The sequence below is a fragment of the Salvelinus alpinus genome, chromosome 35 (genome assembly GCF_045679555.1).
Source record: "Salvelinus alpinus chromosome 35, SLU_Salpinus.1, whole genome shotgun sequence".
NCBI classification, from domain to species: Eukaryota; Metazoa; Chordata; class Actinopteri; order Salmoniformes; family Salmonidae; genus Salvelinus; species Salvelinus alpinus.
The window spans coordinates 6,128,532-6,155,573 of record NC_092120.1 but is presented as its reverse complement, the minus strand read 5'-3'; the positions used below and the strand labels follow the sequence as shown (position 1 = coordinate 6,155,573).

The 27,042-nt window shown below is 46.8% G+C and overlaps 1 protein-coding gene across 2 annotated transcripts in view; it reads right to left on the bottom strand.

Annotated features, from left to right (window-relative positions):
- LOC139564595 (cyclin-dependent kinase 14-like) overlaps positions 1 to 27,042 on the bottom strand; it is a 214,514-nt gene that overhangs the window by 82,225 nt on the left and 105,247 nt on the right. For both annotated transcript variants that reach the window (XM_071384231.1, XM_071384232.1), the window contains 2 exons: positions 16,688 to 16,808; positions 12,099 to 12,192 (listed from right to left, as the gene is read on the bottom strand). In XM_071384231.1, the coding sequence (XP_071240332.1) occupies positions 12,099 to 12,192; positions 16,688 to 16,808 (215 nt within the window). The remainder of the gene's footprint in view (positions 1 to 12,098; positions 12,193 to 16,687; positions 16,809 to 27,042) is intronic.

Below are 27,042 nucleotides of genomic sequence, written 5' to 3'. Positions count from 1 at the left end.
ACCTCAACCAAGGAACAAAAGCAATTTGAAACCCGATCTGCCATCTGATTGAGCTCCCCTTAAAGCACCAAATCTTTTGTATTCACCCCAGAGGACAGAGGAGAACAGTGGGATCGATCTAGCGAGGGGTAACCTTGGCCAAATAACAGGGGCTGCACACACCAGCTCCTAGCCTCGTCTCTCACTGAGCCACATCTCTCCAGTGAGATATCATGATATCACATCAAACACACAGAGCAAGAGAGACAACACATGCAATAGGCTGGTAAGAAGAGGTAAGGCTAGACAATGATGCTGCTGCCACATTAGAACAACTTGTTGGTAATTGAGACAAGAAATAGAATACGGGAGATTAAGACATATTTGAAGCCCTAGATCATGTTGCTTCAGCATAGCAACAACTTCCCTGGCATACATACATGGCCTTGGTTGGCTGACTATAAGTCCCTCCATTAAGTCAGGCAGGCAGCCCTATAGGTACCCCTATCAACATGGCCAGCATGGCCCCAGACCATTAGAGGTGACTTACAGGGCTAATCCAGGGGATTTTGCTTGTCTGCCTGTGGAGCACACACACACACACACACACACACACACACACACACACACACACACACACACACACACACACACACACACACACACACACACACACACACACACACACACACACACACACACACACACACACACACACACACACACACACACACACACACACACACACACACACACGCGCGCACACACACACACACACACACACACACACACACACACACACTGTCGAGGGCAAGGGCAGATGAAGCTGATCCAGTTACACACAAGGAGCTTTATCCCCTATGAGGGCATAGAGCTGAGCAGAGGGAGGATACAGGTTTGGGCATAGAGCTGAGCAGAAGGAGGATACAGGTTTGGGCATAGAGCTGAGCAGAGGGAGGATACAGGTTGGGCATAGAGCTGAGCAGAGGGAGGATACAGGTTTGGGCATAGAGCTGAGCAGAGGGAGGATACAGGTTGGGCTGAGGGAGCAGAGGGAGGATACAGGTTGGGCTGAGGGAGCAGAGGGAGGATACAGGTTGGGCTGAGGGAGCAGAGGGAGGATACAGGTTGGGCTGAGGGAGCAGAGGGAGGATACAGGTTGGGCTGAGGGAGCAGAAGGAGGATACAGGTTTGGGCATAGAGCTGAGCAGAGGGAGGATACAGGTTGGGCTGAGGGAGCAGAGGGAGGATACAGGTTAGGCTGAGGGAGCAGAGGGATGATACAGGTTGGGCTGAGGGAGCAGAGGGAGGATACAGGTTGGGCTGAGGGAGCAGAGGGAGGATACAGGTTGGGCTGAGGGAGCAGAGGGAGGATACAGGTTGGGCTGAGGGAGCAGAGGGGAGGGGAAGAGGGGAGGGGGTACATTTGAACACAGATGGGGTGGGATGGCACACATGACTCTTGCTCTAGGGGGGGGGGGGGGCATAGTGAGGCACCAGAGGGAATGGGGGAGGGGGGGGCAGAATGGGTGCACAAGGAGGCAAGGGGACATGCTCAAATCCACAATCTGGTTGAGGTGTCAGATAGAAACAGCCTACATTATTGATGTGGAGAGTTTTCATGCTCTTTGAAGTGAAGGAGAGGAGAGGAGGAGAGGTGGAGGGGAGATTAGGCTGCCGTGTGAATGTCAGTGTCTTTGTGAGGCACATTAGAGAGGGAGAGGAGCACAGCACATCGGAAGGGCGGATGAGGCAGGGAAGGGAAGAGGTCTGACAGACACATCACAGCCCAGGCAGACAACAGCCTTCAAAGAGACCCGTTTAGAGGCACTCTGATCCCACTCACTGACTCTCAGCACCACACCGCTCTGACGCACACAGTTGGAGCGCACACCTGGGTTCAAATAGTATCGGTTTGCTTTCAAATACTTTGGCTGCACTTTTGAAATTGAGCTTGCCTGGCACAACGGAAGCCAAAGGAATAGTCCCAAACCAATCAACCATACGAGCTACCTAAGTTCCGCATTTGTAGGAGATTGAGGGAAGATAATTATCTCAGTTTCAGGTTCAGTGCTGTATACACTGCAGGAGACAACTAGTTAACTGTAGCTGGATGGAAGGCGCGACCTTGCCAGGTCAACTGACATGTTCCAGACATGTCCATCAGTCAGGTCAAAGGTCAGGACAGATGACAGGACAGAACAGTCAGCATAGCTGAGACACACGGTCTCTCTCTCTCTCTCTCTAGATAAGAGAAGACTAGGCACTCCACTGAGATTAAAAAGTGGAACACACAAACACACACTACCTCCACCATCTTCCAGACCACCCAGCCACAACTAATGAGTGAGCATTTAACAGCGGTGTCATCGTCGTCACCATGTGCTGTTTACAATGGCCTTGTCTTCTCTATAGGGACAGAGATTGAATAGAGTTCATGGAGGGTATGTCTGCCTGGTCACTGAGCTATGAGGGGATTGCAGCTGGCCCATCCCTCACTGACAGACAGCAGGCAGGTCACTGGTGAAACAGGTCACAGTCTGCCCAAGTTCAAGGAGAGAAAGAGAGAGAGATGGAGGGAAGGGAGATCCCTAGTCAGTTGTAAAACTGAATGCACTTAACCGAAATGTGTCTTCCGCATTTAACACAACCCCTATAAATCAGAGAGGTGCATGGGGACTGCCTTAATCGACATCCACATCATCAGTGGCCTGCCTTGCTCAAGGGCAAAAATACAAATTTTTCCACCTTGCCGGCTCAGAGATTCAAACCAGCAACATTTCGGTCCAATGCTCTGAACCGCTAGGCTACCTCTCACCCATAGAGAGAGAGAGAGAACACAACCCCAGCTCATCAGATCATGGCCATGCTCAGTAGCCATGAAATGGAAGAAAATGGTCTGAAACAGAGTAAAAAATTGAGGTACTATATGAGCTTTTTGTTTTCAGTTGCTCTGCATTTTGATGTATCTTAATGAACATGACCCAGGGTCATGACCAGCCAGGGGACAGGGGTTAGTCACCCCACAGATCAGAACCAGAACCACATGGATCAGCCTCTTCTCCCACTCACACCGGGTGGAATATGGTTAGTAAGCTCTGACCCGAGAGACCAAGTTCACTCTCCACTGGGGCTTGACAGATGCACGTTCACATTGGGTGGTCAGGCCGTTGCCGCCACCGCGGCTGTTTCTGGAATTACATAATTTATTTACCCAGCGGCAGGCGGCAGCCCCCTCTCTGTTTCAGATCAGATTGAGTTGTGTGCAGTGGCTTACGCCTCGGACCAAACTCATATACTGTGTGTGCGTGTGTGTGAGTGTGTGATTGTGTGTGTGTGTGTGTGTGTGTGTGTGTGTGTGTGTGTGTGTGTGTGTGTGTGTGTGTGTGTGTGTGTGTGTGTGTGTGTGTGTGTGTGTGTGTGTGTGTGTGTGTGTGTGTGTGTGTGTGTGTGTGTGTGTGTGTGTGTGTGTGTGTGTGTGTGTGTGTGTGCATGCAGTAGCTTATGTCTCACACTAAACTCATATTACTTAATGTCCCTGGATGTAGAGATAAGTACCAGGTTCAGGAATAATTCAACCTGTATTCTCTGGTTTAACCAGCATCCTCTCCTCTGGCTGCCTGCACAAACACTGACACACACGCACGCACGCACGCACGCACGCACGCACGCACGCACGCACGCACGCACGCACGCACGCACGCACGCACACACACACACACACACACACACACCTCTGCTCTGACGGCCTTTCCTACAGATAGACCTGTCCATATTCCTACTGTTCTTCCAGGGATGTAATCTTGAGTGACTCTCAGTTAACCAGCTACACTGGGCATGGGCTCAAACAGCACATATTTAATTCAGACGGACAAAGGGAATGGAGACCCAGTCTGCTGTAACTAGCAGCCAGCCAGCCAGTCAGCCAGTCAGCCAGCCAGTCAGTCAGTCAGTCAGTCAGCCCAGCCCACTCACGTCTCAGGACCAGGAAAAGAGCAACACATGGCATAAACACCCACAGGCTCTCTGCTCAGGATAGCCAGGGCTTTGGAAGATTACAACAGAACACTGACATTCATATAAAGCAGCGGCTTTGAATAAATAACAGCCTTTAGTTGATTTGCTCTCAGCTCACACACACTTGCCCATGGAGCTCTGTGGGGATGGGATAAAGCATGGCAACGATGGGGATAAAGCAAGGTAACAATGGGGATAGCTTTAATTCGGTCACGCATCATTAGAATAGCACTGCTGGAGATTGGCTTCTCTTCGTTCAGGGAAGCAGCAGAGATACCTTTGGTTTTTAGCTGCAAACAAACAAATAGGCTTCACAACACATAGTAAATAGCCCATACACCAACTGTACTTGGCTGGCTCAGATATTGTCTTGTCACATTTGTTTTTCCATCATGGTTCCAGTGAATATCGTAGATGGATGAGCCGGCTAGTGAAGTATAGGCCTTCAGCTTGGCTACATAGCGTGAAAAGCTGGACAAATTACACAGTAACATAATTGTGCTGAGACTCACATTCTTCACTTAAAATGTATGCCAAACAAAAACCATTGATTGCAAAGTTTAACAAACCATATGCACAAGGACTTCTTTTAACAATTTACAATGAACATTTTACAATAACACATTCACTGGAAGAAGAGTGCAGATGCAAACTTTGGTAACAGAATTTCTGTTTAAAAAAAATGTTGGTGTCCACGTTTTACAAAAAGTCTTAAATGTCTGCTCCGAATGAAGATTCAACGATGTCTGCAGAAAGAATGGGAGGTCAGCTAAGACATGACATGTAGACTTTAAAAATATCTATTTTGGTTATTGAACTACAGTAAGTGAAGTGGATTTACACCCGGTAATGGAATTGCGGTAACGGAAATTAATCATGGGTCCCTGATCTGTATTACACAGAAATTAATAATGATGGATATGAATGCCATTCTCTTCATGGTGATGTACCCTAAATAGGTACACAAAGGTGTAACAATATCCTCCTTTGCATATTTGGGTATTATTCTACACACTGGTTATTATTTTTAATGAGCTCAGCCACCAAACAAGACCAAATCTGAACCAATCAAAGACGTCTATGTTGCACAACTTTGGACATCAAATTACAGCACAGTAGAGCTATGTTGAATTCAGTACAGCACAGTAGAGCTATGTTGAATTCAGTACAGCACAGTAGAGCTATGTTGAATTCAGTACAGCACAGTAGAGCTATGTTGAATTCAGTACAGCACAGTAGAGCTATGTTGAATTCAGTACAGCACAGTAGAGCTATGTTGAATTCAGTACAGCACAGTAGAGCTATGTTGAATTCAGTACAGCACAGTAGAGCTATGTTGAATTCAGTACAGCACAGTAGAGCTATGTTGAATTCAGTACAGCACAGTAGAGCTATGTTGAATTCAGTACAGGACAGTAGAGCTATGTTGAATTCAGTACAGCACAGTAGAGCTATGTTGAATTCAGTACAGCACAGTAGAGCTATGTTGAATTCAGTACAGGACAGTAGAGCTATGTTGAATTCAGTACAGCACAGTAGAGCTATGTTGAATTCAGTACAGGACAGTAGAGCTATGTTGAATTCAGTACAGGACAGTAGAGCTATGTTGAATTCAGTACAGCACAGTAGAGCTTTGTTGAATTCAGTACAGCACAGTAGAGCTATGTTGAATTCAGTACAGCACAGTAGAGCTATGTTGAATTCAGTACAGGACAGTAGAGCTATGTTGAATTCAGTACAGCACAGTAGAGCTATGTTGAATTCAGTACAGGACAGTAGAGCTATGTTGAATTCAGTACAGGACAGTAGAGCTATGTTGAATTCAGTACAGCACAGTAGAGCTATGTTGAATTCAGTACAGCACAGTAGAGCTATGTTGAATTCAGTACAGCACAGTAGAGCTATGTTGAATTCAGTACAGCACAGTAGAGCTATGTTGAATTCAGTACAGCACAGTAGAGCTATGTTGAATTCAGTACAGCACAGTAGAGCTATGTTGAATTCAGTACAGGACAGTAGAGCTATGTTGAATTCAGTACAGCACAGTAGAGCTATGTTGAATTCAGTACAGGACAGTAGAGCTATGTTGAATTCAGTACAGGACAGTAGAGCTATGTTGAATTCAGTACAGCACAGTAGAGCTATGTTGAATTCAGTACAGCACAGTAGAGCTATGTTGAATTCAGTACAGCACAGTAGAGCTATGTTGAATTCAGTACAGCACAGTAGAGCTATGTTGAATTCAGTACAGCACAGCACAACATATAACATCAGAGTTGAGTAGAATAGAGTTCAGTACAGTACAGTTGAGTACAGTAAAGTGTTGTTCAGTACAGTACAATACTGTACATTATAGTTTTAGAAAAATTATTATAGAAAAATATATAGACTCTTAGCTTTAATATCACAACTAATTTGACATGCTCTTATGAACGTCACATGTTGGTGCTCATGGGTCCTTTTACAGGGAAATGACCAGGGTGTTAGTGTGGGTCTAACTTTTTTCAAAATGCCAACTGACTTTTGGCAGACTGAGTACCTATCAGAGAGGGATGCTAGGTGACCTTTCTCTCCCCTTCACAAACCCACTGGCCTATTAGAGGGACGGGACTCAGCATCATCTCTCCACTGACAGACAGACAGACGGCGCCCACACACATCCACGTACCAACCACAGGAGGATGGTGGCACCTTAATTGGGGAGGACAGGCACGTGGTAATGGCTGGAGCGGAATTAGTGGAATGGTATAAAAAACATCAAACATACGGTTTCCATGTGTTTGATGCCATAATATTTGCACTGTTCAAGACATAATGTTCAGCCGTCCTCCCCTCAGCAGCCAGGGATTCAAATGGAAATGTGAGTGTCAGGCTAACTCTGACAGGTGGAGCTGTTTGCTACGCTAACTGACCGTCTAGCTGCCAGGCCAAGCAGACTGGTGGACATTTTTCCAGGTGTATTTCTCTATCTGCCTTTTCTTCCTCTAGCTTACAGCAGAGTACACAGACACACAACAGAACGAGACGTGATTGGGGTGGGAGAAAATATAAGCGGCTCAATTTGACGGGTCAGTACTTCTTAGCCAATGCAATATAGTTAGAGTTGTCTCAGTGTGGTGCCATTTTGGTTCAATACGTTGGGTGAGTCCATGTACATCCTGGTCCATGAGGCCATGTAGCCTATACATAATATTGTGTGTGTATTTACAAGTGAAGCAAACTCTCTTATTAAACGTGTTCAATTCCTCAAATGTATTCTGATCATGTTCATAACGCCTCAAAAGGCCAGTTAATGTTTGAACGTCCAAACACTAATTATTGCCATCTGGATTATGAGAAACACATGCTGAATCTTTAAACAAATGAAAAACAAATGGTGTGAATGTGTGGGCATTGGCACTGCGATGATCAGAGGTGTTATTACCTCAGAGAAATAATAATGATTCTACAGTCAAGGTGAGACGGTAAGCCTAGTTTAAGCACATCTCTGGCCTCATGTGTATGGCTTACAGGGGCTGTGTGGGTTATGCTATTAACTACACAGGTGTGATCCTGTTAATAAAACAGGGGATTCATAAGGTCTTCATATTGGGGAGAGAGTAAGGAGAGGATAATCAGAACACAATATAGACCTGTCAGACTTTATCCCACCACCCCTCCTCTATTCTCCTCTCCTCGCCTTTATTCTCCTCTCCTCTCACTCTTATCCTCCACTCCTGTCTCCTCTCTGCTCTCCTCTCCTCCCCTCCTATCCCTCTCCTCTGCCTCCTCTCCCCCTCCCCCTCCCCCTCCCCCTCTCCCCCCTCCTCTCCTCCTCATATCCTCATGTTTGCTGAAGAAAACCTTTATCTCCACTGGATAACATTTTCATTTTACCCCAGACAGTCAGACAGCCCTACCCTCCCCCAATCCCCTAAACATACACCCCTCCCTTCCCCTTCCCCTTCCCCATCCTCCCCCCAAACCCCCTTCCACCGCTTGCTCTGCCCCCCCTATCCTTCTCTGCTCCACCTGCAACCTGCTAAAGGGCACACAGACCCCCTCCAAGGGGTTGCAGGTGCGCCTCCATCGATACCCAAGCTGGCGACAGGCCATCCCACTATTGGGTCTCTCCCCTTTTTTCACTCTTTCCCTTCTCTCTTTGTGTCTATGTTTTGAATGGGTGTACTGGATGGATGCAGGGGGCAGAGAGGGCTGGGGTTTTGTGGGGAATCTTACAGATGTAAGGAGAGCAGACAGCCCCAATTTTCTCTTGGCAAAACAGACAATCAATAAAATGTTTTTATTCAGTATCTCTCTCCTAGGATGCTTTGTGTAAGATTCCATGCTTGGGGCATACTCCCGACACACACAGACTCACACAGACATACAAACACACACAGACGCACACGCACCCACACACTTATCCCCGACAGCCCTCGGCAAAACAAACTGAACCGCTTTGTCTCTGTCTTCACACCTGACTCCTGACTCCACTGACCTACGTCTCGCTCTCTCTATATGTCTCTCTTCCTTCATCCCTCTCTTTCTCTCTCCCATCCTCTCATCTCAGTAATTGTCTGCATTCATTATTAACTCGTTTCAGAGGATGAATGAATATGAATTCATCACATTAGCACTCCACTTCAATTCTGCCGACGGGGGGAATTATAGAGGACAGAGGAGCTGATTATGGGATTCATGAGATCTTATACAGCCATAAAATATTGATGCAGTCAGGACCTGAGTCCTGTTCAGAAATATATCTATCAATCTATCTACCATCGCTATTAATCCCTAATCACTGGTTCCTTTAATAAGCATCTAGCGGAAGAATTGAATAGCTATCTGACCCAGAGTTAATGAGGCCCACAGACCTCATGCTGATTAGATCAAGAGCCAAAGGTTACTGCTCAAGTACACAAGTACGCAAGTACACAGTAAACGCAGTCAATTGGTCAGTAAACAATGATTCAAGGTAAAAATCTGTCGTTCTGCCCTTGAACAAGGGAGTTAACCCACTGTTCCAAAGCCGTCATTGTAAATAAGAATTTGTTCTTCACTGACTTGCCTAGTTAAATAAAGGTTAAAAAAAATGAAAAAAAGTAAAGTCAGGACATCTGCTGTCTCAGCCACTGCCTGTCACCAAGGGAGTACCCCAAGGCTCAATCCTAGGCCCCACACTCATCTCAATTTACATCAACAACATAGCTCATGCAGTAGGAAGCACTCTCATCCATTTACAGTGGGGCAAAAAAGTATTTAGTCAGCCACCAATTGTGCAAGTTCTCCCACTTAAAAAGATGAGAGAGGCCTGTAATTTTCATCATAGGTACACTTCAACTATGACAGACAAAATGAGAAAAAAAAATCCAGAAAATCACATTGTAGGATATTTAATGAATTTATTTGCAAATTATGGTGGAAAATAAGTATTTGGTCACCTACAAACAAGCAAGATTTCTGGCTCTCACAGACCTGTAACTTCTTCTTTAAGAGGCTCCTCTGTCCTCCACTCGTTACCTGTATTAATGGCACCTGTTTGAATTTGTTATCAGTATAAAAGACACCTGTCCACAACCTCAAACAGTCACACTCCAAACTCCACTATGGCCAAGACCAAAGAGCTGTCAAAGGACACCAGAAACAAAATTGTAGATCTTCACCAGGCTGGGAAGACTGAATCTGCAATAGGTAAGCAGCTTGGTTTGAAGAAAACAACTGTGGGAGCAATTATTAGGAAATGGAAGACATACAAGACCACTGATAATCTCCCTCGATCTGGGGTTCCACGCAAGATCTCACCCCGTGGGGGAACCACACGGGGGGACCTAGTGAATGACCTGCAGAGAGCTGGGACCAAAGTAACAAAGCCTACCATCAGTAACACACTACGCCGCCAGGGACTCAAATCATGCAGTGCCAGACGTGTCCCCCTGCTTAAGCCAGTACATGTCCAGGCCCGTCTGAAGTTTGCTAGAGAGCATTTGGATGATCCAGAAGAAGATTGGGAGAATGGCCAGGCACGACTCTAGGCACGACTAGGCATGGTCAGATGAAACCAAAATATAACTTTTTGGTAAAAACTCAACTCGTCGTGTTTGGAGGACAAAGGATGCTGAGTTGCATCCAAAGAACACCATACCTACTGTGAAGCATGGGGGTGGAAACATCATGCTTTGGGGCTGTTTTTCTGCAAAGGGACCAGGACGACTGATCCGTGTAAAGGAAAGAATGAATGGGACCATGTATCGTGAGATTTTGAGTGAAAACCTCCTTCCATCAGCAAGGGCATTGAAGATGAAACGTGGCTGGGTCTTTCAGCATGACAATGATCCCAAACACACCGCCCGGGCAACGAAGGAGTGGCTTCGTAAGAAGCATTTCAAGGTCCTGGAGTGGCCTAGCCAGTCTCCAGATCTCAACCCCATAGAAAATCTTTGGAGGGAGTTGAAAGTCCGTGTTGCCCAGCAACAGCCCCAAAACATCACTGCTCTAGAGGAGATCTGCATGGAGGAATGGGCCAAAATACCAGCAACAGTGTGTGAAAACCTTGTGAAGACTTACAGAAAACGTTTGACCTCTGTCATTGCCAACAAAGGGTATATAACAAAGTATTGAGATAAACTTTTGTTGTTGACCAAATACTTATTTTCCACCATAATTTGCAAATAAATTCATAAAAAATCCTACAATGTGATTTTCTGGATAATTTTTTCTCATTTTGTCTGTCATAGTTGAAGTGTACCTATGATGAAAATTACAGGCCTCTCTCATCTTTTTAAGTGGGAGAACTTGCACAATTGGTGGCTGACTAAATACTTTTTTGCCCCACTGTATATGCAGATGATACAGTATTATACTCAGATGGTCCCACCCTGGATTTTGTGTTAAACGCTCTACAACAAAGCTTTGTTAGTGTCCAACAAGCTTTCTCTGCCCTTAACCTTGTTCTGAAACCTCCAAAACAAAGGTAATGTGGTTTGGTAAGAAGAATTCCCCTCTCCCCACCGGTGTGAAAACTACCTCTGAGGGTTTATAGCTTGAGGTAGTCACCTCATACACGTACTTGGGAGTATGGCTAGATGGTAAACTGTCAGCACATATCCAAGCTGCAGGCTAAGGTTAAATCTAGACTTGGTTTCCTCTATCGTAATCGCTCCTCTTTCACCCTAGCTGCCAAACTAACCCTGATTCAGATGACCATCCTACCCATGCTAGATCAAGGAGAGGTAATTTATAGATCGGCAGGTAAGGGTGCTCTCGAGCGGGAAGATGTTCTTTACCATTCGGCCATCAGATTTGCCACCAATGCTCCTTATAGGACACATCACTGCACTCTATACTCCTCTGTAAACTGGTCATCTCTGTATACCCGATGCTTATTTATAAAACCCTCTTAGGCCTCACTCCCCCCTATCTGAGATATCTACTGCAGGCCTCATCCTCCACATACAACACCTGTTCTGCCAGTCACATTCTGTTTAAGGTCCCCAAAGCACACACATCCCTGGGTCGCTCCTTTTTTCAGTTCGCTGCAGTTATTGACTGGAACGAGCTGAAAAAAAGCACTCAAACTGAACAGTTTTATCTCCATATCTTCATTCAAAGAATCAATCATGGACACTTTTACTGACAGTTGTGGCTGCTTCGCATGATGTATTGTTGTCTCTACCTTCTTGCCCTTTGTGGAGTTGGCTGTGCCCAATAATGTTTGTACCATATTTTGTGCTGCTACCATGTTGTGCTGCTGCCATGTTGTGTTGCTACCGTGTTGTTGTCATGTGTTGCTGCCATGATGTGTTGTTGACTTATGTCTCTCTTTATGTAGTGTTGTGGTGTCTCTCTTGTCGTGATGTGTGTTTTAGCCTATATTTTTATTTTCAATCCCAGCCCCCGTCCCTGCAGGAGGCCTTTTGCCTTTTGCTAGGCCGTCATTGTAAATAGGAATTTGTTCTTAACTGACTAGTTAAATAAAGGTTAAATAAATTAAAAAGTGCTCAAAGTGAGACTGTTTCCTATTGGTTCACAACTGAGAGGAGATGGAGATGTTGTGTATCAGAGACAGCATAGACATATGGTGCACGTACGTACACACGCACACAAACACACAGCTGACTCACCAGGAATATCCTCTCCAGCTGATCCTGGATATCCTTCATCCCAGGGAAAGCTGCCACTCCTTGGATCATCTCAATGAAGATGCATCCTACACCCCTGGGGAGACACAGACAGCATCCACATTAGAGACACACAGACAGCATCCCCATTAGAGACACGCAGACAGCATCCCCATTAGAGACACACAGACAGCATCCCCATTAGAGACACACATACAGCATCCCCATTAGAGACACACAGACAGCATCCCCATTAGAGACACGCAGACAGCATCCCCATTAGAGACACACAGACAGCATCACCATTAGAGACACACAGACAGCATCCCCATTAGAGACACACAGACAGCATCCCCATTAGAGACACACAGACAGCATCCCCATTAGAGACACACAGACAGCACCCCCATTAGAGACACACAGACAGCATCCCCATTAGAGACACACAGACAGCATCCCCATTAGAGCCACACAGACAGCATCCCCATTAGAGACACACAGACAGCATCCACATTAGAGACACACAGACAGCATCCCCATTAGAGACACACAGACAGCATCCCCATTAGAGACACACAGACAGCATCCCCATTAAAGACAGACAGACAACATCCACATTAGAGACACACAGACAGCATCCCCATTAGAGACACACAGACAGCATCCCCATTAGAGACACATAGACAGCATCCCCATTAGAGACACACAGACAGCATCCCCATTAGAGGCACACAGACAGCATCCCCATTAGAGACACACAGACAGCATCCCCATTAGAGACACACAGACATCATCCCCATTAGAGACACACAGACAACATCCACATTAGAGACACACAGACAGCATCCCCATTAGAGACACACAGACAGCATCCCCATTAGATACACACAGACAGCATCCCCATTAGAGACACACAGACAGCATCCCCATTAGAGACTCACAGACAGCATCACCAGAGTTGGAGAGCTCCAGAGCCATCAGCAGTAAACATTTGAACCCCTCTCTGAAGAATACTAGCCTCCACAACTACAATGCATCATTATTTCATCTATAGTGTACTCAAATGGCTTTGTAGAAGAGCACAGTATATTTTGAAAGACAAATGGTTCACTCTTGGGGAATATCTTAATTTCCATCTAAATCTATGGTTGATGTCTTGATTTCCTAGAGGATTTAGCTCCAGTAAAGTGTTTGTTCAGAAGACTAACTCTCTGTGACATCTGAGGTGGTGATGGTTGGATAATGGGATGCCCAGTGGAGAGAGAAAGAGAGAGGGATGGAAAAAGAGAGGTGGCCAGTTCTGGAGAGTGGTGTGTATGAGTGTGTAGGTTTAAACAGGTGTCAGAGCCCATTTGTCAGAGAACTATTGTTTCCTGACAGATTCACGTTCTGGCCCAGTGCACACTACTCCCTCCCTCTTTTCCTCCATCTCTGCATGACCCAGCTACGGTTGAGCAGCCACACAGATAATACAGAAAGATGAATGAATAGAAATAGAGAGGGAGAGAGAGAGAAAGAGAGAGGGAGGGAGAAAGAGAGAGAGAGAGAGACAAGCACCAGCATCATTTTCATCCCCCTTAACACACCACACACCTTAATTCCTTTTTGAAAACGTCATCCGTCTCCATAACGTACCTACAGACCAGGAAGAGCCCTATACATATCTAGAAGTCCAATGGATTGAAGTAGGTGCTGGGTTGAACAATACATTTTCATCAGCAAACTGTTCAGATTTTTCTTAGATCTTTATATAGAGACTGGTGTTTAACCTGTTGAGGACAGAGGGCGCTGTTTTCACTTTGGGGGAAAATCGTGCCCAATTTAAACGGCCTCGTACTCAATTCTTGCTCGTACAGTATGCATATTATTATTACTATTGGATAGAAAACACTCTCTAGTTTCTAAAACCGTTTGAATTTTGTCTGTGAGTAAAACAGAACTCATTTGGCAGCACACTTTCTGACCAGGAAGTGGAAAGTCTGAAATCGATGCTCTGTTCAATGGCCTGCCTATAAATGGGCATGATACGTATGCGTATACATGCACGTCATACACCTTCCCCTAGATGTCTATAGGAAGTGAGAGAAGAAATGAAGTGTTTATCTTGGTCTGAGGTGGAATAAATCCTCTTGGCACGACGAGTCATCCATTTTCTGTTTTCTGGAAAGCGCGAAGATGGACCTGGAATTGCCTTCTGAAAAGCTGTCGTTATAGGCGACTACTATCTCCGGCTTTGATTTTATTTGATACATGTCACAATATCATCGTAAAGTATGTTTTTTCAATATAGTTTTATTAGATTATTGAAATTTTTTCGGGACGTTAGGCGTGTTGCGTTGTCTGTGTTTGTTGACGTTGGAGAGGTTCGCGCCACTTGGCCAGTGTGCTTGCTAATTCAAGAGGGAAAAACGATGTTCTAAATCCAAACAACGACTGTTCTGGACAAAGGACCCCTTGTACAACATTCTGATGGAAGATCACCAAAAGTAGGACCCATTTTGTGATGCTATTTCATATATCTGTCGAACTGTGTACTAGTAGTTTTGCGCCCAGGTTTTGGCCACTCTCTCGCTATAACATAAGCCTTATGTCGTAATGAAGATATTTTTAGAATTCTAACACTGCGATTGCATTAAGAACTAGTGTATCTATCATTTCCTATACAACATGTATTTTTTTGTAATGTTTATGAATAGCTATTTGGTCAGAATAGGTGAGAGTCTAATAGAAATATCCGCACATTCTGGGAAAAAGATGCTACGTTAGCATAATGGATAACCACTGATTTCAGCTCTAAATATGCACATTTTCGAACAAAACATAAGTGTATGTATAACCTGATGTTATAGGACTGTCATCTGAGGAAGGTTTATGAAGGTTAGTGAAAATTAATATCTTTTGCTGGTTTATTTGCTAACGCTAACGTGCCTATTGCTATCGCTAACGTGCCTTGATGAATGAATGTGGTTGTGTGGTAGGCTATTGTAGTAAGCTAATATAATGCTATATTGTGTTTTCGCTGTAAAACACTTAAAAAATCGGAAATATTGGCCTGATTCACAAGATGTTTGTCTTTAATTTGCTGTACACCATCGATTTTTCAGAAATGTTTTATGATGAGTATTTAGGTATTTCACGTTGGTCTCTATAATTACTCTGGCTGCTTCGGTGCTATTTCTGATGGTAGCTGTGATGGTAGCAGCAATGTAAAACTGATTTATACCTCAAATATGCACATTTTTCGAACAAAACATAGATTTATTGTGTAACATGTTATAGGACTGTCATCTGATGACGTTGTTTCTTGGTTAGTTTGGTTGGTTCTTGGTTAGTTTGGTTGGTTTCGTGCATGCTACCTGTGCTGTGAAAAATGTCTGTCCTTTTTTGTATTTGGTGGTGAGCTAACATAAATATATGTGGTGTTTTCGCTGTAAAACATTTAAAAAATCGGACATGTTGACTGGATTCACAAGATGTGTATCTTTCATTTGCTGTATTGGACTTGTTAATGTGTGAAAGTTAAATATTTCAACAAAAAAAAAAAAGGAATTTCGCGCTCTGCCTTTTCAGTGGAATGTGGGAGGAGTTCAGCTAGCGGAACGCCGGGGCTGTAAAGGTTAATCAGACACAGAGGTTTGGCTTGGCAGGGAGAGGGATAAACCTGCTACTAACAGTGTGAAAACAACAGGGTTTCAACCACATCCTCCACTCTCCTTGTCACACCTCTCTCTGTCTGTCTGGCTGGGCTGTCTGTCTGTGTCCACAGTGTCAGCTTGACTGACAGGTGCCTGGTGAAACGGCAGGCTCACTGAGGCGATAACAGCCATACAAATAGACTAGAGGAAGAATTCCTGTTCTTCTCCACTCTATTCTTCCCTTTCCTCCTGTCTTCCAGATCTGATCCTTTAACCTGTCAGGGGTTTGACGGATATGGGACAGACTGTTACCCAAACCAATGACCCAGCACTGAGCACACTGCGGTCGATGTGAGCGTTGCTTGTTCATGGAACACTGCTTTCTAAGTGACGGTATAGGTCTTCCTATGTTGAGTGGCTCCAGTCTCGGTGGAGTGGAAAAGTGCCCTAAGGATTTGCCCACCTGCTCTACTGCCCACCTAACCCCCTGCCTCTCCCTCTCCCCCACTATGCTTTAATTGCCTGCGGTGGGATGCAGCTCGGGTCCTTGGAAAGGGGCGTCCTCGAGGACTGCCTGTCCAGATCGATGTGGTCACGGTTCATTTCACAGCCTGGACGGCAGTTCTGAAAGACCCCTGTCCATATACTGACTAAAGCTGTCTGTCTGTCGCCACAGGAAGGCCTCTATCTGTCCATGTCCACAGCAAATTCCCCTGTCTGTCCATACTGAGCCTCAGTCTCAGCCAGGCCAGGTCTCTCACTTCTCCTCAACCCCAGATAGAGACATGGCCAGGTCTCTCCCTCACCTCCCTATGGAACACATTCACACAGCTGTCTGTGGCTCTCTGTGGGATTCACACCTCATCTGATCTAGAGGAGGAAGTATTCTCCCTGTTGTGGAGAGGGATGTGGCAAGAGGTAGGGGGTCAGGGGTTAAAGGTCAGTGGTACTACCCACCACATGTCCAGGCAGGTGGAGTAGTCTGTGGATCCCAGGAGGACATCAGGGGGGCGGTACCACAGGGTCACCACCTCATTGGAGTAGGTGTGGCTGGGGACTGACTTAGCCCGTGCCAGACCTGCAGGAGAGAACACACACACACTGTAAGGAACAAATAGTGGGAGCAGAAACACACTGTATTTGTTAACTTTATCATTGAATGCCCTCTACTGAGGCTCCATAAGATGAGAGAAAAGCTGACTGGTGCAAAGCAGAGCAGGTCTTGCCTGAGGTGCTCTTTGACATGGACCCTGGGTACCAACAGGACCAGTGCTATCAGAATACCAATCAGACTCAAAGCTACAACAGACCATCTCTATACACTACATCTAACATCAAGGACACCGCTCCCTAAGCTGACGGTACAGTATTATGTGTGAACTATATGTGTGTGTGTGTGTGTGTGTGTGTGTGTGTGTGTGTGTGTGTGTGTGTGTGTGTGTGTGTGTGTGTGTGTGTGTGTGTGTGTGTGTGTGTGTGTGTGTGTGTGTGTGCTGGCAATGCAGAGCCAGCTAGTTTTAATGAGTCTGGTGGCATTTAGCTAGCTGTCCTCCCAGGTGGTGAGACTGGTTCATTAAAGCATTTAGCTTAAACAGCCAAGACTTCCTGCCCCTTTTGCCAGCCCCCTGTGTGTGTGTGTGTGGGGGGGGGGGGGTAGTTAACATGTCCCTATGCCAGAACAGACCCAGGCTTCCAGGAGAGAGGGAGGTTGAGCCAGGCTTCCTCACAGTCTAACACTATAATTTACAGACTAATCTGACCTGTAAACAATAGGCTGTGTCACAGAGAGGAGAGACCAATATCCCAGACACACTGAGAGCCTATCATTTACACTGCGGGTGCTGTGAGGTGTGTGTGTGTGTGTAGGGGGGAATGGGAGGTTAACGCAGGGCAGGAGCAGGGAAAAGAGATCTAATCATCATAAAAAGACCAGAATAATAGACTGATGGTGTAGTTACAGTATATGGGTTGTCTGGCTGTAGGTTCATCTGAATGATAGAGAGATGGAGAGAGAAAGGCAGGGAGGGAAGGTAGACGGAGGAGAGGGATGGAGGGAGAAAGGCAGGGAGGGAAGGTAGATGGAGGAAAGGGATGGATGGAGAAAGGCAGGGAGGGAAGGTAGAGGAGAGGGATGGAGGGAGAAAGGCAGGGAGGGAAGGTTGAGGAGAGGGATGGAGGGAGAAAGGCAGGGAGGGAAGGTAGATGGAGGAGAGGGATAGAGGGAGAAAGGCAGGGAGGGAAGGTAGAGGAGAGGGATGGAGGGAGAAAGGCAGGGAGGGAAGGTAGAGGAGAGGGATGGAGGGAGAAAGGCAGGGAGGGAAGGTAGATGGAGGAAAGGGATGGAGGGAGAAAGGCAGGGAGGGAAGGTTGAGGAGAGGGATGGAGGGAGAAAGACAGGGAGGGAAGGTAGAGGAGAGGGATGGAGGGAGAAAGGCAGGGAGGGAAGGTTGAGGAGAGGGATGGAGGGAGAAAGGCAGGGAGGGAAGGTTGAGGAGAGGGATGGAGGGAGAAAGGCAGGGAGGGAAGGTTGAGGAGAGGGATGGAGGGAGAAAGACAGGGAGGGGAGGTAGAGGGAGGAGAGGGATGGAGGGAGGGGGAAAGGCAGGGAGGGAAGGTAGATGGAGGAGTGGGATGGAGGGAGAAAGGCAGGGAGGAAAGGAAGGTGAAGGAGGAGAGGGATGGAGGGAGAAAGGCAGGGAGGGAAGGTAGAGGAGAGGGATGGAGGGAGAAAGACAGGGAGGGGGGTTAGAGGGAGGAGAGAGATGGAGGGAGAAAGACAGGGAGGGAGGTAGAGGGAGGAGAGGGATGGAGGGAGAAAGGCAGGGAGGGAAGGTAGAGGGAGGAGAGGGATGGAGGGAGAAAGGAAGGGAGGGAAGGTAGATGGAGGAGAGGGATGGAGGGAGAAAGGGAGGGAGGGAAGGTAGAGGGAGGAGAGGGATGGAGGGAGAAAGGCAGGGAGGGAAGGAAGGTAGATGGAGGAGAGGGATGGAGGGAGAAAGGGAGGGAGGGAAGGTAGAGGGAGGAGGGATGGAGGGAGAAAGGCAGGGAGGAAAGGAAGGTAGATGGAGGAGAGGGATGGAGGGAGAAAGGCAGGGAGGGAAGGTAGATGGAGGAGAGGGATGGAGGGAAGGTAGAGGGATGGAGGGAGAAAGGGAGGGAGGGAAGGTAGAGGGATGGAGGGAGAAAGGGAGGGAGGGAAGGTAGAGAGAGGGATGGAGGGAGAAAGAGAGGGAGGGAAGGAAGGTAGATGGAGGAGAGGGATGGATGGAAGGGGAGGGAGGGAAGGTAGATGAAGGAGAGGGATGGATGGAAGGGGAGGGAGGGAAGGTAGAGGGATGGAGGGAGAAAGAGAGGAGGGAAGGTAGATGAAGGAGAGGGATGGATGGAAGGGGAGGGAGGGAAGGTAGATGGAGGAGAGGGATGGATGGAAGGGGAGGGAGGGAAGGTAGGTAGAGGGAGGAGAGGGATGGAGGGAGAAAGGCAGGGAGGGAAGGTAGAGGGAGGAGAGGGATGAAGGGAGAAAGGGAGGGAGGGAAGGTAGGGGGAGGAGAGGGATGGAGGGAGAAAGGCAGGGAGGGAAGGTAGATGGAGGAGAGGGATGGAGGGAGAAAGGGAGGGAGGGAAGGTAGAGGGATGGAGGTAGAAAGGGAGGGAGGGAGAAAGAGAGGGAGTGATAGGAAATAGTGGGGGTGTGTACTGTATTTACACTCCAGGACCTAGATGATTGGATTCCCTCTCCTCCTCTCCTCCAGCGTAGTCACCACGGTAACAGCACAAAACAGGGGGATAGATACATTGCTCTTTCTATAAAATGGTGACTGCCCGGTGGCCCTGACATTCTACATCAGAGAACACCTGAGAGACCTACTGCAGCGAGAGGCTCCATTTCAAAAGGCCTGACCCCCAGGCTTCACACACATGCACCAACGCACACAACCACCTTCATACCTTCAAACACTGACACTCCTGGCATTGAGACGACAGTTTCACACTATACAACCGGTGTGGCTCCTGGCTGGCCTTCCATTCCAGGTCGCCCCGGGATGAAGGTCACACACCCATGCACGTATACACAGGCAAGCACACACACACACACACACACACACACACACACACACACACACACACACACACACACACACACACACACACACACACACACACACACACACACACACACACACACACACACACACACACACACACACACACACACACACACACACACACATACATACAGGTAGCCCTGGGTGTGAAGTTCAGTAGTGAATTATACATCACACTGTGTCCCCATGGCGACACCAGGGGTCAGAGAACAGAGGGCAGGAGAGGAGGAGGAAGAGAAGAGGGGGTTGAAGAAGAATACAGCCAGAGAGGAGACTGAAATCGACTCCATATCCCCCCTGGGACAAACAACCCAAGCCTTCTTTTGAAGTTCACTCTGAAGTCAAATGACTTTCAGATATCTCTGTGTAGCCTCCTCCTCATCTTCCTCATCTTCCTCCTCCTCCTCCCCACCTCCTCGGCTGCTATGTCTAAAGCTACGATAAATCTATGGGGAGAAAGAAACAAGATATACCAAACAAATTATAAAAATAAAAAATTAACTGCATTTATCATTACAAAAAACACTGAAAAACAATCTTGCAGATGCTGCAAATACACAACTTGTTTCCGTCATGAAATGTGTAGCCAGAATAGAAAACAGGGTAAATTAAATAATGTGTCACTCCTCTCCTGCATCATCCCAGTCTAATATATGATGATGAATGTCTGATTGCGTGATATGTAATAATACCCCCTGCTCATATCTCAAATATATATATAACAAAACTAGGTATAAAATGGCTTTAAAATATGCTATAATGCTTTGGAGGTAATTTTGCATACTTGCACGGGTTTCTGGTGGCAATAACTGATTGTGTGCGCTTGGCAGGTAATCTGGTCTGATAGAATCTGGGTAATGTGTGACGTGTGTGTGCGTGCTGGTGTGTGTGTGTCAACATGGCGGTGGCATGCATACTGCTATTGCTTCTTCATGGTCTGGGATCAGGACATTAACATTTAGATTCCCCTTTGCTTATCAAACACACACACACACACACATGTACGCACACATACACACTCAAAAAAGCAAAACTAGTATTTAGGATCAGAAAAATGTTTTATTTCCTCTGCAAAGAAAATCCCCTAAGAGACAGTTGGCTCACACGCTGAATGAATTCATCCATCCAGACATGGGCTTTTCAACTTCCTGTGATTCTCCCCACTTCTCCTCTCATATACAGTAGTAATAACTAAAGGTATGTGGTGGATCACCTGCCACCTGCCTCTCTGTCTGTCTATCACAGCCTGTCTCTCTGTCTGTCTATCACAGCCTGCCTCTCTGTCTGTCTATCACAGCCTGCCTCTCTGTCTGTCTATCACAGCCTGTCTCTCTGTCTGTCTATCACAGCCGGTCTCTCTGTCTGTCTATCACAGCCTGTCTCTCTGTCTGTCTATCACAGCCTGTCTCTCTGTCTGTCTATCACAGCCTGTCTCTCTGTCTGTCTATCACAGCCTGTCTCTCTGTCTGTCTATCACAGCCTGTCTCTCTGTCTGTCTATCACAGCCTGTCTCTCTGTCTGTCTATCACAGCCTGCCTCTCTGTCTGTCTATCACAGCATGTCTCTCTGTCTGTCTATCACAGCCTGCCTCTCTGTCTGTCTATCACAGCCTGCCTCTGTCTGTCTATCACAGCCTGTCTCTCTGTCTGTCTATCACAGCCTGCCTCTCTGTCTGTCTATCACAGCCTGCCTCTCTGTCTGTCTATCACAGCCTGTCTCTCTGTCTGTCTATCACAGCCGGTCTCTCTGTCTGTCTATCACAGCCTGTCTCTCTGTCTGTCTATCACAGCCTGTCTCTCTGTCTGTCTATCACAGCCTGTCTCTCTGTCTGTCTATCACAGCCTGTCTCTCTGTCTGTCTATCACAGCCTGTCTCTCTGTCTGTCTATCACAGCCTGTCTCTCTGTCTGTCTATCACAGCCTGCCTCTCTGTCTGTCTATCACAGCATGTCTCTCTGTCTGTCTATCACAGCCTGCCTCTCTGTCTGTCTATCACAGCCTGCCTCTGTCTGTCTATCACAGCCTGCCTCTCTGTCTGTCTATCACAGCCTGTCTCTCTGTCTGTCTATCACAGCCTGCCTCTCTGTCTGTCTATCACAGCCTGCCTCTCTGTCTGTCTATCACAGCCGGTATCACAGCCTGTCTCTCTGTCTGTCTATCACAGCCTGCCTCTCTGTCTGTCTATCACAGCATGTCTCTCTGTCTGTCTATCACAGCATGTCTCTCTGTCTGTCTATCACAGCCTGCCTCTCTGTCTGTCTATCACAGCCTGCCTCTCTGTCTGTCTATCACAGCCTGCCTCTCTGTCTGTCTATCACAGCCTGCCTCTCTGTCTGTCTATCACAGCCGGTATCACAGCCTGTCTCTCTGTCTGTCTATCACAGCCGGTCTCTCTGTCTGTCTATCACAGCCGGTCTCTCTGTCTGTCTATCACAGCATGTCTCTCTGTCTGTCTATCACAGCCTGTCTCTCTGTCTGTCTATCACAGCCGGTCTCTCTGTCTGTCTATCACAGCATGTCTCTCTGTCTGTCTATCACAGCCTGTCTCTATGTCTGTCTATCACAGCCTGTCTCTCTGTCTGTCTATCACAGCCTGTCTCTCTGTCTGTCTATCACAGCCTGTCTCTCTGTCTGTCTATCACAGCCTGTCTCTCTGTCGGTCTATCACAACCTGCCTCTCTGTCTGTCTATCACAACCTGCCTCTCTGTCTGTCTATCACAGCATGTCTCTCTGTCTGTCTATCACAGCCTGCCTCTCTGTCTGTCTATCACAGCCTGCCTCTCTGTCTGTCTATCACAGCCTGCCTCTCTGTCTGTCTATCACAGCCTGCCTCTCTGTCTGTCTATCACAGCCGGTATCACAGCCTGTCTCTCTGTCTGTCTATCACAGCCGGTCTCTCTGTCTGTCTATCACAGCCGGTCTCTCTGTCTGTCTATCACAGCATGTCTCTCTGTCTGTCTATCACAGCCTGCCTCTCTGTCTGTCTATCACAGCATGTCTCTCTGTCTGTCTATCACAGCCTGTCTCTATGTCTGTCTATCACAGCCTGTCTCTCTGTCTGTCTATCACAGCCGGTCTCTCTGTCTGTCTATCACAGCATGTCTCTCTGTCTGTCTATCACACCATGTCTCTCTGTCTGTCTATCACAGCCTGTCTCTATGTCTGTCTATCACAGCCCATTTCACCACACTAAGTGATACCCAATGAGATAGGCAGCAAACAGCACACATCCCAGTCAGGTCATTCCCTGCATACATGCATACAGTACATGCACCGACAGACAGACAGACAGACAGACAGACAGACAGACAGACAGACAGACAGACAGACAGACAGACAGACAGACAGACAGACAGACAGACAGACAGACAGACAGACAGACACACACACACACACACACACACTCCACTCCCTGTAGGGCCTGTGTGTCGGGTGTAGCTAACAGCACACAGGAAGTCCTGGTGCTCCATGAGGATTCCTCCAACGTTCCAACCAGATTCCTGCATCTCCATTGTCACATTGCTGCACTCTCCACAGATCATTATCCTCACCAGCTGTCTTCAAACTATATCACTACAACACACACTCGCGCACACACACCAATCCCAACGTTCCGAGTGACTCAAATCGAATCCCTAGGGAAGAAACAAAACAGTGCCCTCCAGCACACACACACACACACACACACACACACACACACACACACACACACACACACACACACACACACACACACACACACACACACACACACACACACACACACACACACACACACACACACACACACACACACAACCTGACAAGGGAGGTAGGAAGATAATACAGTGTCTTCAAAGCTAACATTTTTGTGGATACAGTATAGAACAAGTAACATCATCACTGCAATGTACTGTATCTATTGGTTGATTGTTAAACCAATGGCTGTATATGTATTTGGATAGGTATTTGCAAGATGATTGTAATTTGCAGCATTGTTTTCAGGGTATCTAGGGGACATTTGTTTGTTCTGCTTCACTACAAGCTCAGCACAGAACATGTTGATAGTCTTATAATACCTCCCACAGTAGCCTGCGTCTGTTTGAAGGTGAGGCCCCCATACAGCCAGACATAATAAAGTGTGATCGTGGAGGAAATGGACTTTGTGAGGCTCCTACACACAGCAGGGCAGAGACAAAGACAATCAGAGAGAGAGAGGAGAGACCCACTTTCCCTTTTCTGCTGCCATACAATGGATACAATTAGCAGAGATGGAGTTGGCCCCGGGCCCATTGACTGGAGCAGGATTAGAGAGGAGAGAGACACCGCTCTGAGGAGAGAGAAGGGAGAGGACTCTCATAGTACACACACTGAGATATCAAATCAGATTTTATTGGTCACATACACATGGTTAGCAGATGTTAATGCAAGTGTAGCGAAATGCTTGTGCTTCTAGTTCCGACAGTGCAGTAATATCTAACAAGTAATCTAACATATTCACAACGACTACCTTATACACACAATGTAAAGGGATGGAATCAGAATATGTACATATAAATATATGGATGAGCCATGGCCGTGCGGCATAGGCAAGATGCAGTAGATGGTATAAAATACAGTATATACATATGAGATGAGTAATGTAGGATATGTAAACATTATTAGAGTGGCATTATTTAAAGTGACTAGTGATACCTTTATTAAATCCATTTATTAAAATGGCCAGTGATTTGAGTCTGTATGTTGGCAGCAGCCTCTCTATGTTAGCGATGGCTGTTTAACAGTCTGATGGCCTTTAGATAGAAGCTGTTTATCAGTCTCTCGGTCCCAGCTTTGATGCACCTGTACTGACCTCGCCTTCTGAATGATAGCGCGGTGAACATTGTTGGTTGGTTGTCCTTGATGATCTTTATGGCCTTCCTGTGACATCGGGTGCTGTAGGTGTCCTGGAGAGCGGGTAGTTTGCCCCCGGTGATGCGTTGTGCAGACCGCATCACCCTCTGGAGAGCTTTGGTGCAGTTGCCGTACCAGGCGGTGATACAGCTCGACAGGATGCTCTCAATTGTGCATCTGTAAAAGTTTGTGAGGGTTTTAGGTGACAAGCCAAATTTCTGCAGCCTCCTGAGGTTGAAGAGGCGCTGATACATCGATGTTATTGTATACGTCGATGTTATTGTCTGAGACTACGCGGAACATATCCCAGTACACGTAATTGAAGTAATCTTGAAGCGTGGAATCTGATTGGTCAGACCAGCATTGGCTAGACCTAAGCATGGGCACTTCCTGTTTTAGTTTCTGCCTATAGGAGGGGAGCAACAAGATGGAGTTATCGTCAGATTTGCCAAAGGGAAGGCAGGGGAGGGCCTTGTATGCATCACAGAAGTTAGAGTAGCAGTGGTCCAGTGTTTTGCTCGAGCGGGTACAACAATCAATGTGCTGGTAGAATTTAGGTAGCCTTGCTCTCAAAATAGCTTTGTTAAAATCCCCAGCTACAATATATGCAGCCTCAGGATATATGGTTTGCAGTTTACATAGAGTCCAGCGAAGTTCTTTCAGGGCCGTCGAGGTATCTGCTTGGGGGGGAGATATACACGGCTGTGACAACAATCTAAGAGAATTCTCTTGGGAGATAATGCGGTCAGCATTTGATTGTAAGGAATTCTAGGTCAGGTGAACAAAAATACTTGAGTTCCTGCATTTTGTTATGATTACACCATGAGTCGTTAACAATGAGGCATACACCCCCGCCCTTCTTTTTACCAGAGAGATGTTTTTTTCTGTCAGCGAAACGCATGAAGAAACCCGGTAGCTGTACCGACTCTGACAGCATATCCCGAGTGAGCCATGTTTCCGTGAAACAGAGAATGTTACAATCTCTGTTGTCTCTCTGGAAGGCAACCCATGCCCCTATTTCGTCCACTTTGTTGTCTAGAGACTGGAAATTGGCGAGTAATATGCTCGGAAGCGGTGGATGGTGTGCTCGCCTTCTAACCAGGAGGCCGCTCCGTCTGCCTCTCCTGCGGCGACAACGTTGTTTTGGGTCGGCCTCTGGGATTGGAACCAATGTCCAGGGTGGACGTCCGAAAGTCGTGAGTAAGTTGACATCGCTTTTATATCCAATAGTTCTTCCCGGCTGTATGTAATAGCACTTAAGATTTTCTGAGATAACAAAGTAAGAAATAATACAGAAAAAAACAAATTACTGCGTAGTTTCCTAAGGACGTGAAGCGAGGCGACCATCTCTGCCGGCGCCATCTTGCATCATATCCACAGCTGTATGACTGGGAATGATCCACGCCACACGAGACACACCCCGTTGAGAGATTGTAGACACACACACACACCCCAACACACACAAACACACACACAGACACACGTACGGGAGCACACACATGCAGATGAGCACACACAAACATTTGCAATTCAGTCTCACACAAAGAAACGATGTCTTAGTTACGACTCTCTGCTTTGATGATAGTCAAGCATGAAAACACAAATGTCTATTGTATACACTTGACAAACATGCTATAAACCAATACACACTTGACACACTACACAGCAACATACACTTGTGACAGTTCAACCATGCAGGTGTGAGAGTTAAGTGTCGTAGTGACCCCAGTGAGGGTGTGTGTAGTGAAGTACAGTGTGTGTGTGTGTGTGTGTGTGTGTGTGTGTGTGTGTGTGTGTGTGTGTGTGTGTGTGTGTGTGTGTGTGTGTGTGTGTGTGTGTGTGTGTGTGTGTGTGTGTGTGTGTGTGTGTGTGTGTGTGAGATAGGTGATTACCGTCACCTTGGCACCATCGTAAAAACACACATAAACACACACTACTTCAGTTTGTTCTGTCCTTCAGTCTAACCATCTAAGCTTTTCATAACCCACACTTGTTTGCCTTTGTTTGTGCTACTCATTAGGACAGAGAAACACAAAAAACTGAGGATGATTCTGGATCAGGTCCAGAAGCAAATCAACCAGCAGGGACACAGAACCCATGCCACAGTCAGTCAGCCTTTTCTCCCCCCTCTCCCCCTCTCTCCCCTCCCCTTGATTCTCTCCAAGCCCCTCAAGCCTCCCCCTTATCCCCATTTCCCACTACCTTCTCATCTCCTCTCCCTTCTATCCACCTTCCCATTCCCCAGTACCCTCTTCCTCTTCTTTCAGAACACACACACGTTGCTGCCTACAGCCTCTACTCAGCATCTAAATGAGATCCCCTAGGCTAGGCTGA